The sequence below is a fragment of the Elephantulus edwardii genome, unplaced genomic scaffold, assembly GCF_000299155.1.
Source record: "Elephantulus edwardii isolate Elephantulus edwardi_28Jun2011 unplaced genomic scaffold, EleEdw1.0 scaffold00113, whole genome shotgun sequence".
NCBI lineage: Eukaryota > Metazoa > Chordata > Mammalia > Macroscelidea > Macroscelididae > Elephantulus > Elephantulus edwardii.
Window position 1 is genome coordinate 2,309,247 of NW_006399863.1, and position 24,483 is coordinate 2,333,729.

Genomic DNA, 24,483 nt, shown 5'->3' on the forward strand with positions numbered 1-24,483 from the left:
CGTCAATGTTGAGGCATAATTGTAACCAACCAATGTACCAAAGGGTTGTAAGATGTTCATAATCAGTGAATGTAGGCTGTGTTGATACTCTCTGTGCTTTCTCCCACGTTTTCCAGAACTCTAAAACTGATCTTAAAACATAAAGTCCATTGTGCAAGTAAAAAAAGGTCATTGGACTTGTAAGTGCCCTGTCCAGGACACGCACCCTTCCCCCATCCAAGGACAAGAGCAATTCATGTATCTAGAGGGGATTTTGCCCTTGAAAAGTTCCTTCCAAAGCCAAAGACTCAGGGTCACTCTGGCTTTCTTGTCACCCTCCTCCCTGCAAAGGAACAGAGGGTCCTTACCACCCACTACTTTCTTTCTGTTCACAGAAAGAATACTCACCCCAGGCCAGATTTCATAGTGAAACTCAGAAGCAGAGACTAGATGGCTCAGGTAAGTAAGCCCCACCTCAGCCCTCCTCGGATGCAGCCAGGGCAGGCCTGTGAGCACGTTCCCAGAAGCACAATCCTCAGCCACTACTTTCCTGAATCCCATTTTACTAAACAGGTGGCTTGGTTTTCACCCTCAGCAAAAGTCTTGGCTCTATCTCAGTTCAAATTCCAGCCCCACTACTAACGAGTTATGTGATCGTAGGCAAGTCATTTGAGCCCTATTGTCTCTGTCTCCAAGAAAGGGCACAAGCTGCACTTTGTTCAAGCAGAAAGGGTTAAATGAGATGACCTCTAAACCGGCTGGAGGAGCATCCTCTGCAGAATGGACTTGAGGGAGGGGGTGGCAATGTCTGACATCATAGGTAGCACTCATGATGTCTGGATGTTGGAGAGAGATGTGATCAGTCCAGCCAATCATTAAGGCCACTGATGATCGAAGTGGCAGCTGGGTCCTCATGATCCTGAGTGATGTTGGAGGATCAGAGGACAGAGATCTCTGATCTGGAGCAGAAGCTGGGCCTGTGCAATGAATGGCCAATGGCCAATGGTTGATAGTCAAGGAGGCACTGAAGCTGGAGAGGACACTGAGGCAAAAGGGGCTTGTCCTTGGAGAGGGACCTCATGTTTGGAAAGGTGGAGGGCCAGAGAAAGAAAGATCTTCAACGGGACAGATTGACACAATGACTGACTGCAGCAATGGGCTCAAGCGTCTCAGAGACAGTGAGGATGGCACAAGGTAGACCAGGGGTCAGCTCTGTTGTTCATAGAGTCACTATGAGTCATATTTAACTCAGTAGCAACTAACAACAACTATGTTCACTGACCCATGAGGCACTACCTTAGACTGAAGCCACGCAAGATCCTGGACAGCTCTCTGAGGGTCCGATCACTTGTGGGAGGAAAATTGGACTGAGTCTTACCTCTTCCAAATAGGTATATGAGTATCAGAAGACTCCCCAACTCTCTCAACCTCTATGGCCTCGGTTACAAATTCTTAACTGGAGACAATAGCTGCCCCTTCAAGACTGCTGTAAACAGAGGAGCAAAAACTACAACAAAGTGAGTCTAGAGTGCCTGAGGTCAGACCATGTACTGTCCACACTGTGTGGCCTCAGACGAGTGTCTTAACCTCTCAGAACTTTTTGTAGTGCTAATTTAGACTCTACTTCTTAGGACTCTGAAGATTAATGGAAATATGACAAGAAGTGTAGAATAAGCATTAGCATTTGTTTCATGAGGAATGTAGTCGTGCCAGGCCCAAAGTAGATGCTCGGAGTCTTGAGTCTTGGGACTTGTGCCTCCTGCCTTCAGGCTCTTACTTGAAGGCTCTTACACTGGCTGTTGAAGAAACTCAACCCAAAAAGAGAGTCTGTGTTGGAGCTACCACAGGCTTCCACCCCTAAATACTTCCCTCAGCAGAATCCTTAGTGATTGATAAGTACTCAAACTCACTTTCATTGAGTCAGTTCTGACTCACTGAGACCTTTCACCCAAGTGTCCAAGGCTATAAATTGTAACTTGATGAGACTGTCCAGCTTTGTCCCTGAGGAGTAGCTAGGTGGTGGATTTGAACTGCTGGACACGCTTGGTCGGTCTTTGGGTAGCCACACAATTCTCTAGGGGCTCTGGCACAACTCTGCAGGGGTTATTCTCATTTTACACGTGAGGAAACTGGGATTTAGCAAGGAGGTGGTGGTGGTGGTGGTGGTTAGGTCACAGCGACCCTGTGAACAATGGCTCTGAACTTTACCCTCTCTGGCACCAGGTCCGCCATTCAGCCATGCTGAGCCCCTTGTAGTCACTGCGTCAATCCATCTCTGCAAAATTAGCTAACTAAATCACTGGGCCCACAGCTAGTAAGCCGCGATGGTGCTGGGGTGTGACAACATGTGTGGCACAGAACCCCACCCCTGCTTTGAGGAGAGATCAGGGCCCTGAGAAATGGAGAAGAGGTGGGACACTGAGGTGACGCATCAGGACACGAGGGTCTTAGTCTTGTCTCGGCACCGCGGGGTTAGTTCTCTTATCAGACACTTGGCTAAGTCATGCCCTCCTCCTGGGCGGGGATACCTGCCCTTGCCCCTATCTCCTCCCTCCTCCGGCTCCCGCGGACTTGGCGCCCGCCCCTCCGGCCTTGGTAACAGGATCCGCGGCGGGATTTGGGCCGTGAAGGCGCTGGAGCTCAGGCTACAAGGTTCAGGCGCGCTGCTCCTCGGGTGCTGGCTGTGCAGCGCGCGCGGGACGCATGGCGCAGAGGCTGAGCGAGCGGGGCCGGGGGCCCACGGAGCCCACCGGGCTCTACCGGGCGGTGCTGCTCAGGTCGGGTAAGTGGGGCGGTGGGGCCCGGCCCGCCTTCGCAGCTTGGGGGGCGCAGCTCCTGGCCTGCCTGCCGCACACTTCTTGCTCCTCTCTTCTATTTTACGTTCCGCCCCTCTTTGCATCTTTTTAGTGCCTTCTCCTCTCGGGCCCCTCTTAGTTTCTTTTCCTTTCTTGTTCCTTTCTTCTGTCCTCTTTTTCCAGCCTACATTTCCTTTCTAGGTTGTCTACCTTTGTATCAGGGAGCTCTGGTGGCTTAGTGGTAAGAAATTAGGCTACCAACACAAAGGTACGTGGTTCCAATCCACATCCACCAGCTCGCCACTCCGCGGGAGAAGGCTGGGCAGTTTCCTCCCATGTGATGTGCTGCCTCTGAAAACCTGCTGGAGGGTCAGTTATGGGTCTGGCTCCACGTACACAACAACCCTTATGTAAGGGAGCTGTGGTGGCCTAGTGGATAAGGTGGTGCACTGTCAAGCCAAAGGCAGGCAGTTCAAATTCACCTTCTGCTCCATGACCGTGTGTCTCTGAAAGCCCACTGGAGGGTCGGCTATGAGTTGGTTCCTTTTGGACTGGCACTGGGTTTCAGGTTTTTGGACCTTTACGTATGTGTGAATGCGCACACACATGGAGAGAGAGTAAAGGAGTGTTTTGTTTTTTTTTTTAAATTAAAAAGCTCTGTGGATTCCGCCTCCTGGTGAGTCTCTTAAGTATGACAAGAGCGAAAGGCATTTGTAGGCTGGGAGTTTGAGAGCAGGACAGAGGAAAATGAGCACGATACCGATTAGAACGCAGCGCGGAGCTTGAAGTACAAGACACGAATAGCTCTTGTGAAAGATTTCCAAGAGGTGCCAAACTGGAAAAATTGGGGAGCAAGTTACCAGCAAGTGAAAAACATTTTCTATATGGATGAGCTATAAGTGGGAGCTCCTAGTGAGTAAGGAGTTGCACTGTCAACCCAAAGGTATGCAGTTCAAATCCACCTGCTGCTCTGCAGAAGAAAAATGGGCAGTCTCCTCCTGTGTAATTTACTGACTCTGAAAACACGTTGGAAAATCAGCTATGAGTTGGTTCTGACTTGATGGCAAGGAATGAGTGATAGTGTTTAGAAAAGATTTGGAAGCAATCACATTGTGATAATTTCCTTTTTTTTTTTAAGTCGAGATTGGACGAAGGGGTTTTGCGTGTTTGCCTCTTCGTAGTGAACATACACCATTCTTTGTACTGGAAAGGGGGGGCAGGGATGGAGAGGGGGAGAGAGAAGGAAGGAGGAAGGGGGAGCAGAGAAAGAGAGGAGAGAATCTTTTCATTTAGGAAAATGAAAAAAAAAGTAATGTAGAGCCTATCTGAAAAATAATTCTGAAAACAGAACTAGAAAGACAAATGCCCTGTGGTGAGAGTTTGGGGCATTTTATTTCCTTCTAGATTTTTGCACTAGGATGCAAACTTTTGGAGAGGTGAAATCAGCTTGGTACCAGTGTCCCTGGCATTGTAAATAATGCAGTTAGGCAGAGCCAGGACGCCTGGGCTCACAGGCCAGTGCCCTCTGCCCTGGGCAAGAAGCTCGTCAGCCTGGTGGCCCAGCCATAGTATCCCCAGGGCCTGCATCCTAGAAAATCAAGTACACCTGGAACCTTGGCTACCATACCACCCTCTGGGCTGCCCCCTAACCCCCCTGTTGCCTTTTCTTTCTTGGACTGACCCTAAGGCGCCAAGCTGCTGGCTGGAAACCTAAAAACAAGAATTCTCTAAGTGTGAAAGACCTGGCCAAGACTTCAGAATCAGTGGCGCCTTCCTGAGGAAGGGTCTTAAATCTGAACTGGGCAGAGAGAAGGGAACAAACAGGCTGCATAATCAGATGAAGCTGATTCTGAATCCCAGCTCCAGTAACATCCCAACAAAAGTGCTCCATCTGAATGTCACCAGCCAGTCCCTGCTTCTTCACAAAACTTCCAAGGAGCTGCCCCAATTCTGAAAACTTTGGGTTCACTATCTGGAGCCTCTCTCTAAAGAGAACCTTCAGAGTTTCTAAGCATTTAGAAAATACTTTATACCTAAAAACCACCTGGGAATCGTGTTAAACTATAGGTTGTGATGGAGTATGTCTGTCGCAGATGAGATGCAAATTCTCAGCAGGAGATCGACTGGAAAGAACCAGCTCAGAACCCCTGAGGGTTCTCCACGGGCTCCTTCAGTAACTGAACCCACGCAGGTCTAAGCCAGGAAGGAAACCAAGGCCTCTCACAGGGTGATTCCTTGAGGGAGCATTTAGGAGTGTGCTTTACAAGGACTACTCTGTGCTTGGGCTGACTAAGTCCTCCCCACCCTGCCAGGCCACTGCTAATTGTCACCCCCCTTTAACAGAGGAGGAAACTGAGGCTCAGAGAGCTGAAATAGCTTAGGCAAGGTCTTGCTAGTGGACTTTTTCCTTCTTCAGTCACTCACTCCTCTCAAGTTGGTTCCAACCCACAGCAGCCTCCTGTTGGGTGTCTGGAGCTATAAATCACAAAGGGAGGGAACTGCCATCTTCTTCCGGGAGCTGCTGGTGGATTGAGTGGGTTTTTCGATGGCTGTGAGGTTTTGGAAGGAGAGTGCCAGACATTTACAGCCTGTGGGTTAGCGGTGCAGCTCGCCACAGACTTCGTCCCCAGAGTTCCCTTTAACTCAGTAAATTACAGAAAAGATGTCCAAACTTAAATCCATCTGTATCAAACCTGCATGCTCAAAGATAATCATGTTTGTTATTGGTTGTTGTTGTTGTTAGGTGCCGTTGAGTCAAGTACAACTCAAAACGACCAATGAACAAAAGATGTAAACCCTGTCCTATCCTGCGCCATCCTCACACTTCCTGACACACAAAAGCCCATTGCAGCAGTCACTGTGTCAGTCCACCTGGTTGAGCATCTTCTTCTCCCTCACCGAGCCTCCACCCTTCCCAGCATCATTTTCTTCTCCAAGGAATAGCACCACCTAGCAACTTGCCTAAAGTATGTGAGACGATACCTCATCATTTTTGCCTCTAAAGATAGTCACGTTGTTGTTGTTATGTGCTTTTGAGTCGTTTGCGACTCATAGAGACCCTATGCACAAGAGCTCTATCCTGTGCCAACCTGTCTCTGACACACCTACTCCCATTACCCCAATCACTGAATCAATCATAGAAATGACAAATTATCATGGCTCACTTGCTATTGCTTTTCTCTCTACTAAATGCTATATACCTGTCATCTCATCAGCCTTCATCATTCATTTATTCATTCAGTCAATACTCACTGGCCACTGTTATTAAACAGGAAGCACTGGTGATGTAATCCCTCGGGAGTTGTACTGATAACTCCAAGACCTCATCTTCCTGGCAGTTTTCATTCACTGTGGCTCTGAGGGAGAAAGACGGGCAATCTCCTCCCATGCGATTCATAGCATTGGGAAGCCAATGAGGGCCAGCTATGAGTCTGTTACAACTCAACTGCAATGAGGATTGTGGCATATTCTGTAGGGTGCTGTGGTGCTAACCAAAAAAGACTGCAGCTCCAGTAGTCAGAATCCACAAACTCTCCAAGGGAGAAAGAAGGACATTCTCCTTCCTTTATGATTTAGTCTAAGAAGTGGAATAAAGGTTGAAGTTCAATTCTAATCCACCAGCTGATCCAGAGGACAAAGACGGACAGTCTCCCCCTCCCCCATGTGATTCAGTGCCTCTGAAAATGGCTGGAGGGTCAGCTATGAGTCAGATCCGATGGACAGCATAGTCGGCACCAGGGAGCCCTGGTCACACCTCTCTGGTGCTTCAAATTCACAAGAGACTCCAAGAGAGTAAGAAGAGCAATCTCTTCCCATGCTGTTCACGTCTCGGAAACCCACTGGATAATCAGCTCTGAGTCAGTTCCAACTCAACAGCAATAAAAGAGAGAGGAAGAGATGCGTCAGAAACTACTCAGCAGCAGTGAGGGTGTGCACTCGGAGGCCCTAGTCTAACTGAAAGGTTGGTGGTTCAAGACCACCCCCCAGGGTTCCTTGGAAGAAAGGCTTTCTGCTTCCAGAAGATCACAGATAGAGACATTATTGCCAATGTTAGATTGATCTTGGCCGGAAGCAAAGGTACCAGAGGAATGTCTATCTGTGTTGCATTGACTATGCAAAAGCATTTGACTGTGTGGATCACAACAAGTTGTGGCTAACCTTGAGGAGAATAGGAATCCCAGCACACCTAACTGTGTTCATGCAAAACCTATACTTGAACCAGGAAGCAGTCCTCAGAGCAAGAAAACACTGTGTGGTTCAAAATCAGGAAGGGAGTGTGTCAGGGATGCATCCTATCTCCATATGCAGAACAGATCATTCAAGAGGCTGGGCTTTATAGGAGGAATGTGACATCAGGATTGGAGGAAGACAAGACTTGTCAATGACAGGTGCAGATGACCCACCTTTGCTTGGTAAAACTGAGGACCTGAAGAAGCTCTTATGTAGAAAGTCAAGGACTGTAGTCTTCAATATGGATTGAAGCTCAACATCAAGAAGACCAAAATTCTCACCACTGGGCCAATTGTCAGCTCCATGATAGATGGAGAAGAGAAGAGTTGTTAAGAATTTCAGCTTGCAAAGTCAACACTCTTGGCAAATCAAAAGACAAATTGCACTGGAAAAATCTGCTGTCAGAAATGTCTCTCAAGTACTGAGAAGCAAAGATGTCAGTCTAGAGACTAAGTTGCACCTGATACAGGCCATAATCTTTGCAATTACTTGCTATGCATGAGAGAGCTGGACAGTGACTGAGGATGACAAAAGAACAATCGATGCCTTTGAGCTGTGGTGCTGGAGAAGAGTCTTGAACATACCATGGACTGCCAAGAGAACAAACAAGTCTGTCTTAGAGAGGGTGAAATCAAGTTTTTCCTTAGAGGCTAGGATTTTAAAGCTCCATCTCACATACTTTAGGCACGTGGCCAGGTGAGACCAGTCCTTATAGAATGACATCATGCTCAGCAGGGTGAAGGGGCAGCACAGGAGAGGATGACCCCAGATATAGTGGGTTGACATAGTAACTGGAGTAATGAAGGCAGGTGTGTCAGTGTGAGTGAGACTGGCTCAGGACAGGGCAGGCTTCAGAGCTGTTGTATATAGGGTCACTGTGAGTCATAGGCAACTCAGTGGCACATAACAAAAACAACAACAAGGAGCCCTGGTGGCCTGGTGGTAAGAAGCTGTGCTGCAATCCCAGAGGCACATGGTTTAAATCCAACAGCTGCTCTGCAGGAGAATGATGAGCAGCCTCCTCCTGTGAGATTTACTGCCTCTGAAAACCCACGGGAGGGTCACCTATGAGTCAGTTCTAGCTCCAGAGTACACAACACCACCACAGAACACTCTATGAGTGCAGTTTTACCCTGACCCACATGGGGTCACCATGGGTCAGAATCAAAGCAATGACAACTTCTTTTTCTTTTTGTATTATGGACTGGACCATACAGACACATCTATCCTCACGAGGAGGTAAATAGTATTGACTGCCTATTTTAAGACTAAGAAAAATCTAAGTGGAGAGGTAATATAACTTGCTTGAAATTACAGTTTATCAGAGATGAAGCTAAAATTCAAACCCACAGCCATGTGCTTCTGAAGTAATTACATTGGCTGTCTCTTGCAAGGAGGACAAGAACTAAGACTAAGGAGTGGAGAGTCATGGACACTCTCAGTTGACTGAGTGAGCACCTCCTTTTACTGTCCTCAAAACATAGGTTATAGAATCAAGCCCCAAATACCAGCCACATCATTCCCAATCTGCTCCAGTCATGCTCCAAACACTAAACACTTTAGGAAAAAATATCACCCCAAGTTATTTAAATACATTCTTACTATTAAAGTAATAAGCACCCAACATAGACATTTGCAGTCTTATGATAGTAGGCACAAGTAGCCCCAGGTAACATTGGAATGTCTCCTTCCACTCTTTGCCATGCAGTTTATGTGTGTGTCGTTGTGTACTGTTGAGTTGGAACTGGCCCATCGGTTGACCCTCCAGTGGATTTTCAGAGTGATTTACTCTCACGGGAGGAGGTTACCCATCCTTCTCCGACGGAGCAGCTGGTGGATTAGAACCACATGCCCTCGAGATTGCAGCACAGCTTCTTATGACACTGGGTGTGTGTGGTCATGTGTTTATTTTACATTGATGATATTGTACTGATGCCAGTCTTCAATCCTACTTTCATCACTTGAATGAAAAAACTTTGAATGAAACTTAATAGTCTTCAATGGCATTTCACAATAGTCACCACACGGTGCTATGTGAAGGGCTTTTTTTTTACAGACAAAAATATTTACAAATGTATATCTGATAAAAATTCAGCATCCAGAATATGTAAACAACTCTCAAAACATAACATAAATAAAAACAATATAAAAATAGTTGGGAGTAGCAAAAGATTTGAAGTGATATTTCACAAAAGAAAATAAGTGAATAGTAAATAGAAATATGAAAAAGAAGGGCTTTTTATACTGTATCTCATTTATACCTTAAAAGAATATCTATTATAACAATAATAATAATAATATATTATTATTATTATTATTAATTTATAATTATTATAACATTATTATTAATTTATAATTATTATAACAATATTATTATTATTACTGCCCCATGCTAGACAAAGGAGATTGATGAATGGAGCCTGGATTGGCATTTCTTTTTTTTTTTTTATTACTTTTTTTGTGTGTCAAATTGGATCTGACAGGTACAGGAGGAGATTCCCCCTCCTTCTGCAGCAGAGCATCTGGTGGATTTGAACCACTCGCCTCTGGGATTGCAGTGCAGCTTCTTGACACTAGGCCACCAGAGTTCACTTGGATTGGCATTTCTTTGGATTGGCACCAGAACCCATGCTCTTAACCACAGGTGTGGAAGGACTCTTTGTGGGATGACGGTATTCAGCCATGCCTGGTAACCTACACAGGGTTACACCTAGTACAGCAGCTTCTCAAGAGCCCAGGCTCTTTACCTGCCTCTGACCAGCTTAGGCCAGGTTCCTGGCTGAAGGAACTTTCTTGGGTGCCTGCGAGCATCAGTGATGGCATTGCTCCTGCAGCCACCACCTCCATCCAGGGCTAGAGGTAAACAAGGTGTGCATCAGCTTCCAGCAGGCAAAGTACACGTGGTGAGAAACAAGTGAAGTCGTTCCCTGCAGGTCAGTAAACCAACACAATCTAGCCCATGGGTGCGTGCGTGCCCTCCCTTCACGGTTGGGTTGCTAGATAAAACACTAGGCATTCAGTTAATTACAAATTTCAGATAAACAATGAATAGTTTGTTTTCGTGTAAGAATATCCCAAACTGGAGCCCTGGTGGTGCAATGGTTAAAGCACTCTGCTGCACTCCAGAAGGTCCGTGATACAAACCTACCAGCTGTTCGACTGGACGGAGAAGAGATACTCTGCTTCCAAGAGAACTGGCAGCCTTGAGAGGCCTCTGGGGCACTTGTGCCCCATCCTACAGGGTCACTATGAGTCACAATCGACTCAGTGACAGTGGGCTCAACTTGGGGTTTGATGTGGACCAAGTATTGCATGAGGCCTGTATCTCCTACAACGTTTTTGATTGTTTATCTGGAATTCACATTAGAATTGGGCATGCTCTTTCATTTCCTCCCTCCTGTCAACCCTACTCCCGGGAATCATGGAAATGCACTCAGCATGACACACTATGATTTGCCAAGATTCCTCTATGTACCCATGCACACATGTACATACACACACACACACACACACACACATACACACTGACACACGCACCCCTACCTATGCCTCTACTTCCCTAGATCCCTGGTCCCTCTCTTGTCCAGCTATTAGGAAATTAATGTGTTCGTGGATATATTCTTTTCTGTTTTGTTATTTTTTGAATACCATTTATTTTCAGTAGTGGAAGGCATACTGAAATCAAAAGGAAAATTTTTTTTATAATTTAGGTAAGATAATTTTAATACAGTTCTGTGGGACACCTGTATGCCAGGTAGACTCTGGTGTTGGGATTGTTGGGGTGAGGTAGTTCCGATTCTTGCAGTTATACAGGTGCCCATCTGGTGGCAGCACATGCTACATCAGGTGGTAGTTTCTCAAGATCTAAGAGAGGGCTGAAAATGTTTGTGGGCGATATGTGTCCCATGGGTCATGAAAGGGTTAAAATGTACTGAATGGGTCCAGGCAGGCACCACAAGGTCCTTCTGTGGCTTTAAGAGGCCAAATCGACCATTCCTAATTGCAGCTGGGGTGAGAGCCAGATTTCTGAAACAAGACTCTTCGTTCTTCGCCACCCCCCTGACGCTTGCCTGTTTTCACCCTTGAAATCCTTCCACTGAGTAAATTCTTCCCAGTTCAATCCTGTTGTAAAGGCGACTCTCATTCCTTTTATAATCTCTCCATAATCCCATGGTAGGTTGGTTTCTCTGCCAGTGTAGCTCCTCTCCCCCTGCGCAGCGTTCTTTCAGCAGAGCGTGGGGCTTGGGGGAGTGGTGATCCTGGGGCTGTTTTGCAGGCGGCTTCTCAGAAGTCTCTGTGAGGCCTTGAAAGGGGACCTTGGAGGTTTGAACTGAACACTGGGCCAGGGAGGAAGTTTTGAGTTGCCATGGAAACTTCTTGTCTGATGTTTGTGGGCCCAGATAAGCTGCTCAAGGCGACTGTCAAGGGGCCAAAAATAAAAGGAAAAAACATTCTGTACAGTTTTCTCCTTTTTTTTGTTTTCTGTCATTATTGTTGTTTGGTTTGGGTGGTGTTTCTTTAATGTAAATTATAGACCCAGACCACCACCACCACCTTAAAAAAAAAAAAATCAAGGCTTGTAGTAGCCAGAGGGTTTGAACTGTCAATCTTTCCGTTAGCAGGAAAATGCTTTAACTGCTGTGCTACCACGGCTCACTAGAGGTCTGGGCCACCCCGCAGGTCCCATCTGTGACTGCCTCCCCAGATTCACCTTCCTTTTGGCCCCTATGGTTTCCAAGGAAACAGATTTCAAAGGGACAGGAAGGGGCATGGGAAAAGTGGCCTGAGGCTCTAGGGACCCGGGTGTCCCCCGTGGGGCAGGGCATCAATGCTGATACTCAGGGCTGTTGTTATTGTGTTGTTGTTGTTAGGTGTCATCAAGGCGAATGCAACTCATAGGGAGCAACCCTATGAACAAAAGATCTGAACCCTATCCTATTCTGCACCATCCTCACACTTCCCGACACACAAGAGCCCACTGCGGCGGTCACCATGTCAGTCCACCTGGTTGAGGGTCTTCCTCGCCTTTGCCGACCCTCCACCATTCCCAGTGTCATGACGCTCTCCAAGGAATAACATCTCCTAGCAACATGCCCAAGGTTTGTGAGGAGAAGTCTCATCATTCTTGCCTCCAAAGAATACTCTGGCTGCACCTGGTGTAAATTCCCAAAAGGGCCACCTGCTAAGAGGACCTCTGTTTTCGGACATTCCAAGTGGCTATAACTGGACGAGTTGTGAAACATAACCACTGTTGGATGGAGAAGATTTTCTCTTTTTATTTTCATATTTTTCCTCTTTATTGCTTTTTCCTGAGAGCAAAATAATATGTGGGTTTGTTTGGGTTTCTTAAAGCCACAAGCATTACAGAAGTGCAATGGCAAAGGAGAAAGGCCCGTCATTTTTTTATATCAGTTTACATGCAAAATTCTTATACATTGTCTTTCACTCATGTATACTGAGTTTCACACATTCCTTCATTCACATTGTGTTTTATATGATCATTCCCATACACACATACACAGTGTTTTAGGAAATTAATCACCCTTGTCATTTTTGCCTGTGAGAATCCACCCACTATGAGTCAATTCCAACTCATAGCGACTCCACAGCACACAGTAGGGAGCTCTGATGGCCTTGTGGTAAGAAACTGCGCCGCAATCTCAAAGGCATGTGGTTTGAATCTGCTAGCGGCTCTGTGGGAGAAGGATGGGCGCTCTCCTCCCGTGTGATTTACTGCCTCTGAAAACCCACTGGACGATGAGCTGTGGGTCAGTTCCAACAACTCGACGGCACCCAACAACAACAACACAGGACAGAGTAGAGCTGCTCTAAGGGTTTCCGAGGCTGGAAATCTTTATGGCCGCGGATTGCCACATCTTTCTTGTGCATGGTGGCTGGTGAATCCTAATCAACTGTCGATCTGTTCAATGCTTAACCCACTACACCACCAGGGTTCCTTCCCACCAGACTAGCTGTTCTCAAATTCTTGAAAATAAATTAATCTCCAGGGGGGTGTATTACAAATCCAGGTTCCTAGGTCTGCCTTCAAAGGCTCTGATAAAATTAGCGACTCAAGAGCATGGCCCAGTAATTGCATTTTTAACATGTTTTTGTTGTTGTTGCTGTTATGTGTCACAGCTCTGAACCCTGCTCTATCTTGAGCCACTTTCATTGTCTTGACACACCTACCCACATTACCCCAGTCAATGAGTCAATCCTTCTCATCCAGGATCTTCCCCTCTTGTGCTATATCCCTCTACCCTTCCAAACTTGATGTCCTTCTCCAAGGACTGGTCTCTCCTGGCACCATCTCCAAAGTAACGTCAGACAGAACTTCAGAATCCTTACCTCCACGGAGCAGCCTATTTTCACTCTCTTTAAGACAAACCTATTTGATCTCCTAGCAGTCCATGGTATATTCAATACTCTTCATGACCGCCACAGCTCAAAGGCATCAATTCTTCTTCTATCATCCTTAGTCCTTGTCCAGCTTTCTGACACACAGCAAGTAACTGAAAAGACCATAGCCTGGACCAGTTGCACCTTAGTCTCTAGACTGATACCATTGCTCTTCAGCACTCTGCAGTGATTCTCTGACAGCAGATTTCCCCAATGCAATTAGTCTCTTAATTTCCTGGCTGCTGGTTTCAAGAGTGTGGATTGTGGAGCCAAGCAAGCTGAAGCTATTAACAGTCTCAATCTCTTCTCCATTTATCATGATGCTGCCAATTGGCCCAGTGGTGAGAATCTTTGTTTGAATTTCAATCCATATTGAGGGCTATAGTTCATGACCTTTTGCAGCAACTGCCTCAGGTCCTCCTCAGTTTGAGCAAGCAAGGTTATGTCATTTGCATATCCAAATAGATCTAGAAGTGACATTTGAGATCCACTCAACTAAAACTGACCTCTCTCTGCATTTTAGTGTATGTGCCCACAGATGGGTTCTGAAATGCATCTATATGCCAAACCCATTGCCATCGAGTTGCATGGCAACTCCTTCACTCCACTGGGTTTCCTAGGGCGCAAATCCTAATAGAAGGAGACTGCCCATCTCTCTGCCAGGGAGCAGCTGATGAATTCCTACTGTGGCCTTTGAGTTAACAGCCTAGCACCTAACCTATGACTCTCCCAGAACTCCTCTAACTTTTTAATGTTGAGAAAAAGGAATCCTAGGACTTGTGATTTTGTAATTTGCTTTTTCCCTAAGTCTGTGGTGGACATCTTTTCAGGTCAATGGATAGATGTGTTTATTGACTGTGTCCCATTATGATGTGTAGTATAACTTCTTACTGATAGGAGGTGGCTTGAGACAAGAATGTTGTTGGTCACTTATAACACACACAGTTAACACAGAGGGAACAGGAGGGTGTGGATCAGGCTCAGGGATGTCCACAAGCTTTGCTGTCTTCAGGTCAACATTTGTTAATTACTCTGGAATTGGGAGGAGAGTACTAACAGGGTAAGATGAGACCCCTGTCCTCACATCTGATAGGATTTGTACAAGACAAGTATAGAATTCTTATACAAGTATAAGAAGTAGAGGGAGTCCCAACTCCTGATGTAAAATAGTGTCCAACCTTGAGGAACCCCTGCCCGATTCTCCTTCACTCTCAACTCTGAGACTGTCATCGAGTCTTTTAATAATGCTCGTTGAAGCTCTCGGAGTCGCCTCTGCAGTTGGCTGTTAGTTTATCCTACCTCTGACTCTCAGTGACTCTGTGTGTGTGTATACACATGTGAAAATTTGGGTAGCTCATAGCCAAGCCAGGTACACTTCCGTGATTCCTGGTCATACAAAGCTCATTCCCACTCCCGGGCCTCCACCTCAACTGTTTCTTTTCCCTGGGCTACTGTCCAGTGTTAATGGGCTTCACATAGCTGGCTCTTTGTCACCATCCAGACCTCCTGAAAACGCCATCTCTGCAGGGTTACCTTCCTCTGCTCTCTGGCCCTCCCTTTCACCTTGCACAGTCTACCTGTCATAGCATGCAGCAAAGGCTGATGCTTCCCCATTTGTCCCTTTATTAACTCTGATTCCTGGAATGTAGTCCCTTGAGAGCAAGCATAAACCTGTGTCATTCATGCTGTAGACGCAATCCTTGGAACAGGGCCAGGAGACATAGTAGGTACTCAACACATGTGTTCTGAATGAATTAATAATACAGCTCAAGAGACCCAAAATGGCACTCTTAATGCCCCATCTGTCTGGTATATACCCTGGGCCTCACTTCCTTCCAACCCACCAAGACTGTCATGAGAAAATAAGATTGTGGCAAGGGCCAAGTAGATACCAGTTGCCTCACTAGGGAAGTAAGGATAATGCTAAAAGCTAGAAAACACTCCACATTGCCAAGTGAAAGCTGAACTAAAATTAGGATAATGCCTCCATTATCTGAAACACCCAAGACAGCCGGAGGCAGCTACACTCACTATTTTTACAAGCACACATTCTTTCAGGGAGCCAGTGTGTATGGAATCCAGAGTCAGCCGGGCACAGGGCTCCATGCACAGCAAATGTGGAGTCCAGTCCTCGCTGCAGAAAAAGGTCATATTTGCTGAGCATTTGCCATTTGCTATTGATGTCATTTCTCAAAATCCCTGTTACTCTCCACACTTGACGACAGAGGCCAGGTCTCACAGGTGTTGAGTGGTCACTAGAGGCCCTGCAGAGAGCTGGTGGCAGAGCCCGGGCTGGCAGGCCATCTGCTGGGCCCCAAGCAGGGTCACCTTCCCCTCTGCCATGCGCTGTCCTGGACAACGTGCTGTGAAAGCTCAAGAGGTGTGGAGGGTGTCCAGTAAGTAGCATGCATGGCTTCGTCACATTTTAGTGGGTGGCTGAGGACCCCTGCTTGCTCAGTGGCTAAATGTTCAGCTGCTAACTGAAAACTGGGCAGGGCCAGCTCACCCTCTGCTCTGCAGGAGGAAAAGGAGACAGTCGCTAAATCAGAATTGACTAGATGTGCATCCCAGGGAGAGGCAAGCAGGTAATGTGGCCAATTGCTCATTGTAAAGTCAGAGTCATAGAGGCACCTCAGAAGAAAGGCCTGGCAATCTTTTTTTTTCTTTTTTATATTTAATTTTATTAATTTTAATGAACATTTACAGAGATTTTGGATTTCCATTCATTCACTGTTGTACTTTTCTCCCTGCCCACCCCTCCCCACCCCAGTTTGCTCCTCTCTATGAAAAGTAGAAGAAAAATTCCTTCATTGGTATACAATCCCCCACACCTCCCCACCCCCACCCCGAGTACACTCCACTATGCAATCTTAATTCTGGACTCTCGTGATAACCATAATACCATCATATATCACTTTTAAACTGTTCTCTCCCTCATCTGTTTCAATGCAATATACATAATTTATCTAGCTTTTCTCAATCTCTCCCCAACCCCGATGTCAGTCCTGTTTTACAACAGTGACACCGTGCAGTATTTGTCCTTTTGTGACTGAAATATTTCACTTAGCATAATGTCCTCCAGGGTCACCGATTTTGAATAATATTTCATGAGTTCCTTGTTTTTCAATGCAGTATAGTATTCCATTGTGTCAATATACCACTGTTTCTCTATCCATTCGTTTGTTGATGGGCACTTAGGTTGTTTCCAACTCCTTGCTATTGTGAACAAAGCCACGATAAACATGGGTGTGCATATATCTGCTTGGATGTCAGTTATGGTCTCTTTGGAGTATATTCCTAGTAGTGAAATTGCTGGGTCAAATGGTATCTCTATTTGCAACTTTTTGAGAAAGCGCCATACCGCCTTCCACAGTGGTTGTACCATTTTACACTTCCACCAACAGTGAATAACGGTTCCAGTTTCTCCACAACCTCGCCAGCATTTGTTGTTTTCTGCAATCTTTTTTAAAAAAATCAACCAATGAAAATCCCTTGGAGCTCAGTTCTGTTCTGACACACATGGGGTTACCATGAGTCAGAAATGACTTGATGGCAACTGGTTTTCCAAGAACTGATGCAATGCTGGGTGGTTCCCCTCCCTGTTCTCCCCAGTCTCACACACACACATTGTACCCCAAGAATCCTTTCTCCTGAAGAGTTCAGCATTACAGCAGGAAGCATGGCTTCCTCTTCCTCTGGGGAAGTGTTGGAATCCACTCTGGCCTAGACCTCCCAGTAGAAACAAAGGAAATGCCTCTACGTCAGCCTCCTTGCTCAGAACAAAGCTTGCCATATTGTCTGTCACCCTCCCCACTCTGACAGAATAGGTATTTACTGGTGCCCTTCAAGCGAGTGGCTGGGACACGATGTTCCGCATCGTGGAAGTGGCCGCGCACCAAGTGAAATACTGGTTACTATAGCAACAGTTCCTTTTTATTGATACCAGAATAAACAGGAATGCAAAGCCACCTCACTTGTTGGCACATTGCAGCTGCCTCGGATCCCCAGGGGTTTAAAAACCGCCCATTAGAGGCGGCCGTTTTTGCTAGTCTAGGACTTCCCGGTGGACCCAGGAACCTTCTAGAACCTTGCTCCCAGTTCCTGTCCCAGCACCTCCAGTCGACCTGTGAAGTAAGACCATGGATTTTCTGTTTCACCTGTTGGGCTGGGGGCTGTTTCGGGAGATGGGAGGCAGGGAGAGCCGAGGGCTGTCGGGACCAGGGCTGAGTTTTAGCATCTGGACTTTATCCTCACCTCTGTGAAATAAAAAAGGGTGCCTCCTGGAACCCCTAGGTTTGGGAAAAGGATAGGAGAGAAAGAAGGGGAGCTCCCACATACAACTACTTGCTGATTGTTGTCTTTACATCTGCTTGTGAATTTTAATTTATGCATCACATGCTCGCACCTGGACACAACACCCCACAGTTAGGGCTTTTAATGCTTTGAGTACAGAATGGCAAACTGAAAGAACATGGACCGTAGCATCAGATGGAGGGCAAAATGAGACTCCAGCACCTTCATTAACTGGCTGTGTGCTCTAGGGAAATTAGATGACCTCTCTGAGCCTGCTGGGACAGCAGTTAAGTGTTCAGCTGCTAACCGAAAGATCAGCAGTTCAAACCTACCAGCTGTTCTGTGGGAGACCAATAAAGGCTGAGGAGCCCAGTGGGGTAGTTCCCTGTGTCCTGGAGTTGGGATCAGCTCCCCAGCAGTGATGTAGGGGGTTGGCTCTGAGCTTCTCTATCTGCCAAAGGACAAAGTCCTTGTCTCCTCAGTTTCTTAACAATAATTTTGTGAGATACGGCAGTGGTGTGTTTAGCACAGAAATGACACATGTTCAGTGCCTGTTAACTGCCTTGTTCTCTGATGAATTTGGCTTCAGCGAGTCTGAGATTTGGCCAGAAGAAGAGTGCTAGCATTAGATATGTCACTCTTTGGACAGGTCCCAGGCCCAGGTCATAGCCTGGCTGCAAAGTAGCCCCGGCACCTGAGTCCGTGGGTGGCTTGGGTTCTGAGAACTCTGTCAATTTAAGTACCTGCCTGGATCCTCCCCACGGATGGCCACGTGGAACAGTGGGCCAGTGGGAGCCTTGTTCCCTCACAAACATACAATGCTTCCCACTGGCCTTTTTAAGAAACCTCTTGGGTCAAGCCCCATGGCTAGCCCCAGGCCTTGCTGTAGAATTGATTCAAAGCCCTGGACATCCACCCAGACCTTCACTTCACAAAGCAAGTGATTACAGCTGATGCAAAGCAAAATGCCAGCAACTTTGCCTTGACTTCTCTTTCCCAAGGGGTAGGGAGGTTGCATCTACACGGACGAGCTGCTCTGAGGCGATGCTTCTGGGCATCAGTCACTGGCTGCTGAGGGCTGCCCTTTGGTCTCTGGCCAGTGTAATGAACACTCTGCTCATTGAGAGGGAAAAGGCCAGAAGGTTCAAGAAATCCAGAGACCACGCTTGTCACTTTTACTCAATGTCTCTTTTTTCATTTGCCAAGTGGTTCTTTTAAATGTCTCTTCTCCGACCCTTCACCCCATGAAAAGTTGAACTGACAAAGTCTTGGGCCTGTTTTGGATCATCCGCCTGAACAGAGCCGGGGTGAGAAAGGGAAGGCAGAGAAATGAGAACACAGACCACTCCTTCTGAGGAAGGACGCCGCCTGCTGGTCCTTTCGTAAACTAAGAGATGCCCAAGTCAGACAGGCAGGCCGGGGCGACAGGGCTCAGGCTGGCGCTGCCCAGTGAGAGTCTGTATCTCTTATTGTCCTTTGGTTACTAGGAACTCTAATAGTGTAGTGCACACTTTTAAGGCTGCTAATCAGAAGGTTAGCAGTTCAAACCCACCAGCTGCTCCACAAGAGAAGGATGATTAGTCTCCTTGTAAAACGACTCACAACCTTAGAAACCCAATGGAAGGCCACTGTAAGCTGGACGCAACTCGACAGCAATGGAATTTATTCGGATCTGATTACAAGGTCTCCATGTTCTCATTGATAAAACGGGCTCATAGTACATCTTCTTCATTGGGATTTCTTACGTATCCAGAGAGAGTGAAGGAGTGTGGGCTTGCATTGCCAGCTGGAAGACACTTTGCCTCTGGAAGCCAGAGGAGTGATGGAAAGATCACTGGACTTGAGACTCGAGGTTCTCGCTTTGCTCTTTTGTCTCTGTATCCTAGAATGAGTAGCTTTACCCCCTCCGCCTCAGTTTTCTCATCTACCAAATGGGATACTAAAATCATAATGTTGGCTGCCTTCCAGGACAGTTACCTGCCAGCGATCCAGGTCAAGGTGAGCAGGAAGCCCTGTGTTATTTGTGTTCAACACCAGGTCCCCAGGAGACAGTGAGAATTACAGTTTGTCCCTGTTGAGTCACCCTGAGAGATGCTGAACTAAGAACACCGTACACATTTATCCATCTCCCCATTTCACGCAGCACCAAGAGTGACTACTGCTGGTATCTCTACTGTACAGGGGCTCAGAGCGGGTAAGCTACTTGCCACAGGTCACACAACTATGAATGTGCTGCCGTGATTCAAGCCCATTCTTCTTTGAAACTTCTGCTTTAATCATTTTGCTGTACCATTCCAGGGGTCATTTGTAATCATCGATGCCATCAAAGATAGAACTGGAACCACTAGGAAAGGCGAGAGGGAAACGGGGTACAGAAAGGCATAAGTCAACTTGGGGTTCCATGGCAATTCTTAGAATGAGGTGAGACCCGAAGTCTCCATTAGTGCCACTTCCTTCTCTCTGGCCCCATTGCTTTTTTGAACCTGAGGGGCGAGGCTCCGTAAAGCTGCCTTCTAATATTTGCAACCTGGTAAACAGTTAATGATCCTTTTGACTGAGCTTCAACCAGCATGGAGCTGACGTCCAGGGAAGAGTCACAGCCCCTGGTTCATCAGCAGGACCAGGGCTGAAGCAAAGTCCGCCTTCAACCTGAAAGACCAGTCCAGTCCCTCCCTCAGTCTCAATGTTTACACGGGAATGACTTGTCATCGTGTCACTCAAGACATTCCATCAGCTGTCACCTAGTATTTGCCTCTACCTGGGACCCCACACATTCCAATCCGGGTCACCTCATCTTCATAGTATTGTGATTAGCAGACACAGAGGCGCTTAGAACCGGGCCCTAAAACAGATCTACTTGCAATAACCAGCCATCCACAGCCAACCAAAATCACCCAACCCAAGGTGTGTTGATTTAAAAAAAGAAAAACCCCCTGGGATTCAAATTTAGTTGGTATCATCTGAGAAGCTAGAACCGGGCCCTAAAACAGATCTACTTGCAATAACCAGCCATCCACAGCCAACCAAAATCACCCAACCCAAGGTGTGTTGATTAAAAAAAAGAAAAACCCCCTGGGATTCAAATTTAGTTGGTATCATCTGAGAAGCTTTGCAGAGAATCAGAGTTCCTGGGGTGGAATCTGTTGTTGTTTAGAAGCAGTTAAGTTTCCCTCAGAGCAGCTGGTGGATTTGAACCACGTGCCTTTGGATTGCCAGTACAACTCCTTACCACTAGGCTACCAAAAAGCTCCGTAAGACATCAGCCTTTATGAAGCTTCCTCTAAAGACTCCAACGTGCAGTCCAGGCTGAGATGCACAGGTTGCATTTTTCTGACAACCAGAAGAGAATATTCTCTAGGCACCTGGTGTTCTGTAATCACACCGCTCTCCTCCCTCAGCTCTTTCTCTGGGTGTTAATATGTCTTTTTCAAAGATCCCCTGCCTGATGCTCACCTCACCTCTCTGTCCCATCGCACCCATTTCCTGGATGCGCGACTCTTGGGTCTCAGGATACATCTGCTCCCTCAGAGCCCTGGCCAAAACTACACTGGGAACCAACCCCTGACCTCTGCCCACCTGAGGAGGAGACCCTGGGTTTCCTAGGTCTACTTCCCCCTTGTTGAACAGCCTCTGTTTCCAGACCCTTGCAAAGTTGTCCACACATAAATAGGTAGCCAGCTGTGTATCAGAACAGATGGACCAAGCCCAACCAGAGTCAATCGCAGTTCACAGGGATCCCTTAGGACAGGGGAGCTCTAGGGGTATAGTCTGTAGGGGAGTTTGGGAGGTGTAGACTGTAGGGGAGTCCTGGGGGTGCAGTCTGGAGGGGAGCTCTAGGGACATGGTTTATAGGGAAGCTCTGGGGCTGCAGTTTGTAAGCAATTTGCACTGTCACCTCAAAGACTGTGCATCTCTGAAGTTCAAATCCACCAGTGTCTGCAGGAGGGAGATGAGCAGTGTCCTAACATTATGATTTACAGCCGCCGAACCGCAATGGAGAGTCAGTATTCGTCAGGATTGGCTTGATGGCTGTGGCGGGTGGTGGCTTGGCTGAGAAACTGCACCTGATCAGTCGGCCAGGCTGCCCTGGGTCCAGGCTCCACACGGCAGTACCGCCCAGCCCGGGAAGTCCTGCACACAGAAGAAACCATTCTTGGTTTAATGCTCTGCTGTCTGTGTCTTGAAATCAATCCTTAACTTTGAAACAATGAACCCTGTGTTTTCATTTTGCACTGGGTCCTGTAAACTCTGTAGGTCCTGATGCAGACTGATTGGACCCCAAATCCAGTCAGCATCCAGCCCTGCCTCAAAGGTGTGCTCCTAGCTCTTTTTTGTTTCGTTGTTGTTGTTTAGCATTGTGTCCTTTTTGAGTCAGTGAGACAGAGCATAACTGATTTTAGCTTTCTAAGGCTATCAATCTTTACAGACTGCTTCATCCTCCTGCAGAGCCACTGGTGGACTTGAACCACCAACCTCTTAGTCAGCAGCCAAATGCTTTGACCACTGTTACAGACAGACATCCGGTGAAGTAGAAGGAACTAAAGCCACATAAAGAGTGCCCTCAAACCTGCTGATAGTTTTTCCTCCACAGAGCTGCTCTAATGACCTTTTCAAAATCAAATCACAATACGTGAACCCATACGTTTTATATATATATCTCAACTCATAAAGCATCTCCCTCTGGGCTTAAACCCGTCCCACCATCCCTGCCACTCCAAATCCTCTTCCTGTGGCTCACACTCCTCCGGCCACACTGTGCTTCTGTGTCCCCTGAACAGACCAAGCTTGTTCAAAGTGCATGAGTCATGCGTGCTGTTCCTCTGCCCTCCACAGCTTCCCTTCTGCTCCTTCTCCACTGTCAGATCTTACATTAAATGTCACCTCCACGGAGAGCCATCTCCCCGCCCCTAGCTTGCTGATGGTGGCGCCTCCTGCTCTGCTCTGCCACCACCCACTTGCTTCCTTCCTAACATTTGTCACCATTTGTAACTGCTTGTTTTGATGGGTTTGTGTGCCTGTTCCTGGTCGGCCTCGCTAGTCAAGTATCAAGGCTGGGAGGGAGGGAGCCCAGCGTGTTTCGTTTACCTCCAAGTACCCAGAGTCTGTCACCAAAACTCTCTTGTCATCAAATTGATTCTGACTCACAGCAGCCCTGCAGGACATAGTCATCCTGCCCCCAAAGTCTTTCCATGGCTGTGGGTCCTTACAGAAGCAGAGTATCACATCTTTCTCCTGCACAGCTGCTGGTGGGCGAGGGTCTGACTTCTGGTTACCAGCCAAGTGCTACCACTGAACCACACAGCCTCTGCCATCAAGTCAGTCTGTCTCATAGTGCCCTGTAGCACAGAGAGCTGCCCAGGGGCTTTCCAAAGCCTTTAATCTTATGTCTTACTGAAGCAGACTGCCACGTCTATCTCTCCATGGAGCAGCTAGCAGTGCAGAACCAGTTTAGCAGCCCAGTTCTCGACCTGCTACCACCAGGAATCCTTGCATCTACTACCATATGGAATTTATTCAAAGACTGTATGACTTGTGAAAACTGTGTCGCTCTGGAAGGATGGGTTGGGAGCATAAAGAAATCTGTGATGGGGTGAATAGGCAAGGAGCTGTGACAGTTCTTTAAATGTGAGGTGATGATGGCCTGGCTAGGATGAGAGCTGAGGTTAAAGGAAAGAAGAGTGTAGCTGAGAATTACTCAGATAAGAATTGATAGGACTAAGGAAGCCCTGGTAGCCTAGTGGCAAGGAGCTGCACTGCAGTCGCAGAGGTATGTGGTTCGAATCCACCAGATTCTCTGCTGGAGAAAGAGGGGCAAGAGCCTCCTGTACCAGTCAGATACAATTTGACAGCGCGCGCGCGCACACACACACACACACACACACACACACACTCTAATAAAATAAAAAAGAATTTATAGGACTTTAATGTCTCAATCCATTTTCTTGTAGTTGGACGTTGGGGCTGTTTCCATGTTCTTGCGATTAAGTGAACTAACTTAGTCCCATAAGGACAAGTACTGTATATAACCATTATTGTAGAAATAGAAAGATAACTAGTAAAACACGTATGGGGATCTAAGGGGGAAAGGGGAGGAGCAGAAGGGTGAGGATGGGTAGAGGGGTAATCATAGGGTCTCACCATTTGATGGGTGATGGGATGGGTGAGTAAAGGAAATGGGAAAGATCCGTGTGAAAAACGATGTATACAAACTTTGTAAGTAAATCAGTATAAAATAAAAATTTTCTTTAAAAAATATTAATTGCTAGGACTTAGTAATGAATGCTCAGGTGGGTTCTTGTATAAGGGCTGCATTGCCCACCCTAAGGACATGCCTCTCTGCCAGTTCAAATCCCCCTGCAGTTCCTCTGGAGAAAGATGGCCATTCTCCTCCCATTAGATTCACAGTCTCAGACATCCAGTAAAGGGTCAGCTATGAGTGGGTTCTGACACAACAGCAAGTGAGTTTACATTTTGGGGGCTTGCAGTGTGGTTTTTTTCAAGTTGGTAATGAAAGCAAGCAGTAAAAAAAATTAAAGCAAAACCAAAAATAGTATCTTGGCACTCCAGTTTTAATCAGTGTGTTCTACTTCATTGTCTTCTAGACACCTCCATCTCATCAACTAAGGAAAGCACGTTTGACTTTGTTCTTCAGTCAACATTGAGGCAATTCCAGCATGTGACAGCCCCTTGTGTTTTGGAATAGAACTGTGCTCCGTGTTGCTGTTGTTGGATAGCCTCTCCTAGCAACATGCCCGGAGTGTGAGATGAAGCTTCCATCTTTGCCTCC

General features: G+C 46.8%; 1 protein-coding gene across 1 annotated transcript in view; it reads left to right on the forward strand.

Moving 5' to 3' along the window:
* The first annotated feature begins 2,682 nt into the window (after positions 1–2,682).
* The window catches only part of FAM107A (family with sequence similarity 107, member A), a 28,178-nt gene continuing 6,377 nt past the window's right edge, over positions 2,683–24,483 (forward strand). The window contains exon 1 of the mRNA XM_006892281.1: positions 2,683–2,761. Within this exon, the coding sequence (XP_006892343.1) occupies positions 2,683–2,761 (79 nt within the window). The remainder of the gene's footprint in view (positions 2,762–24,483) is intronic.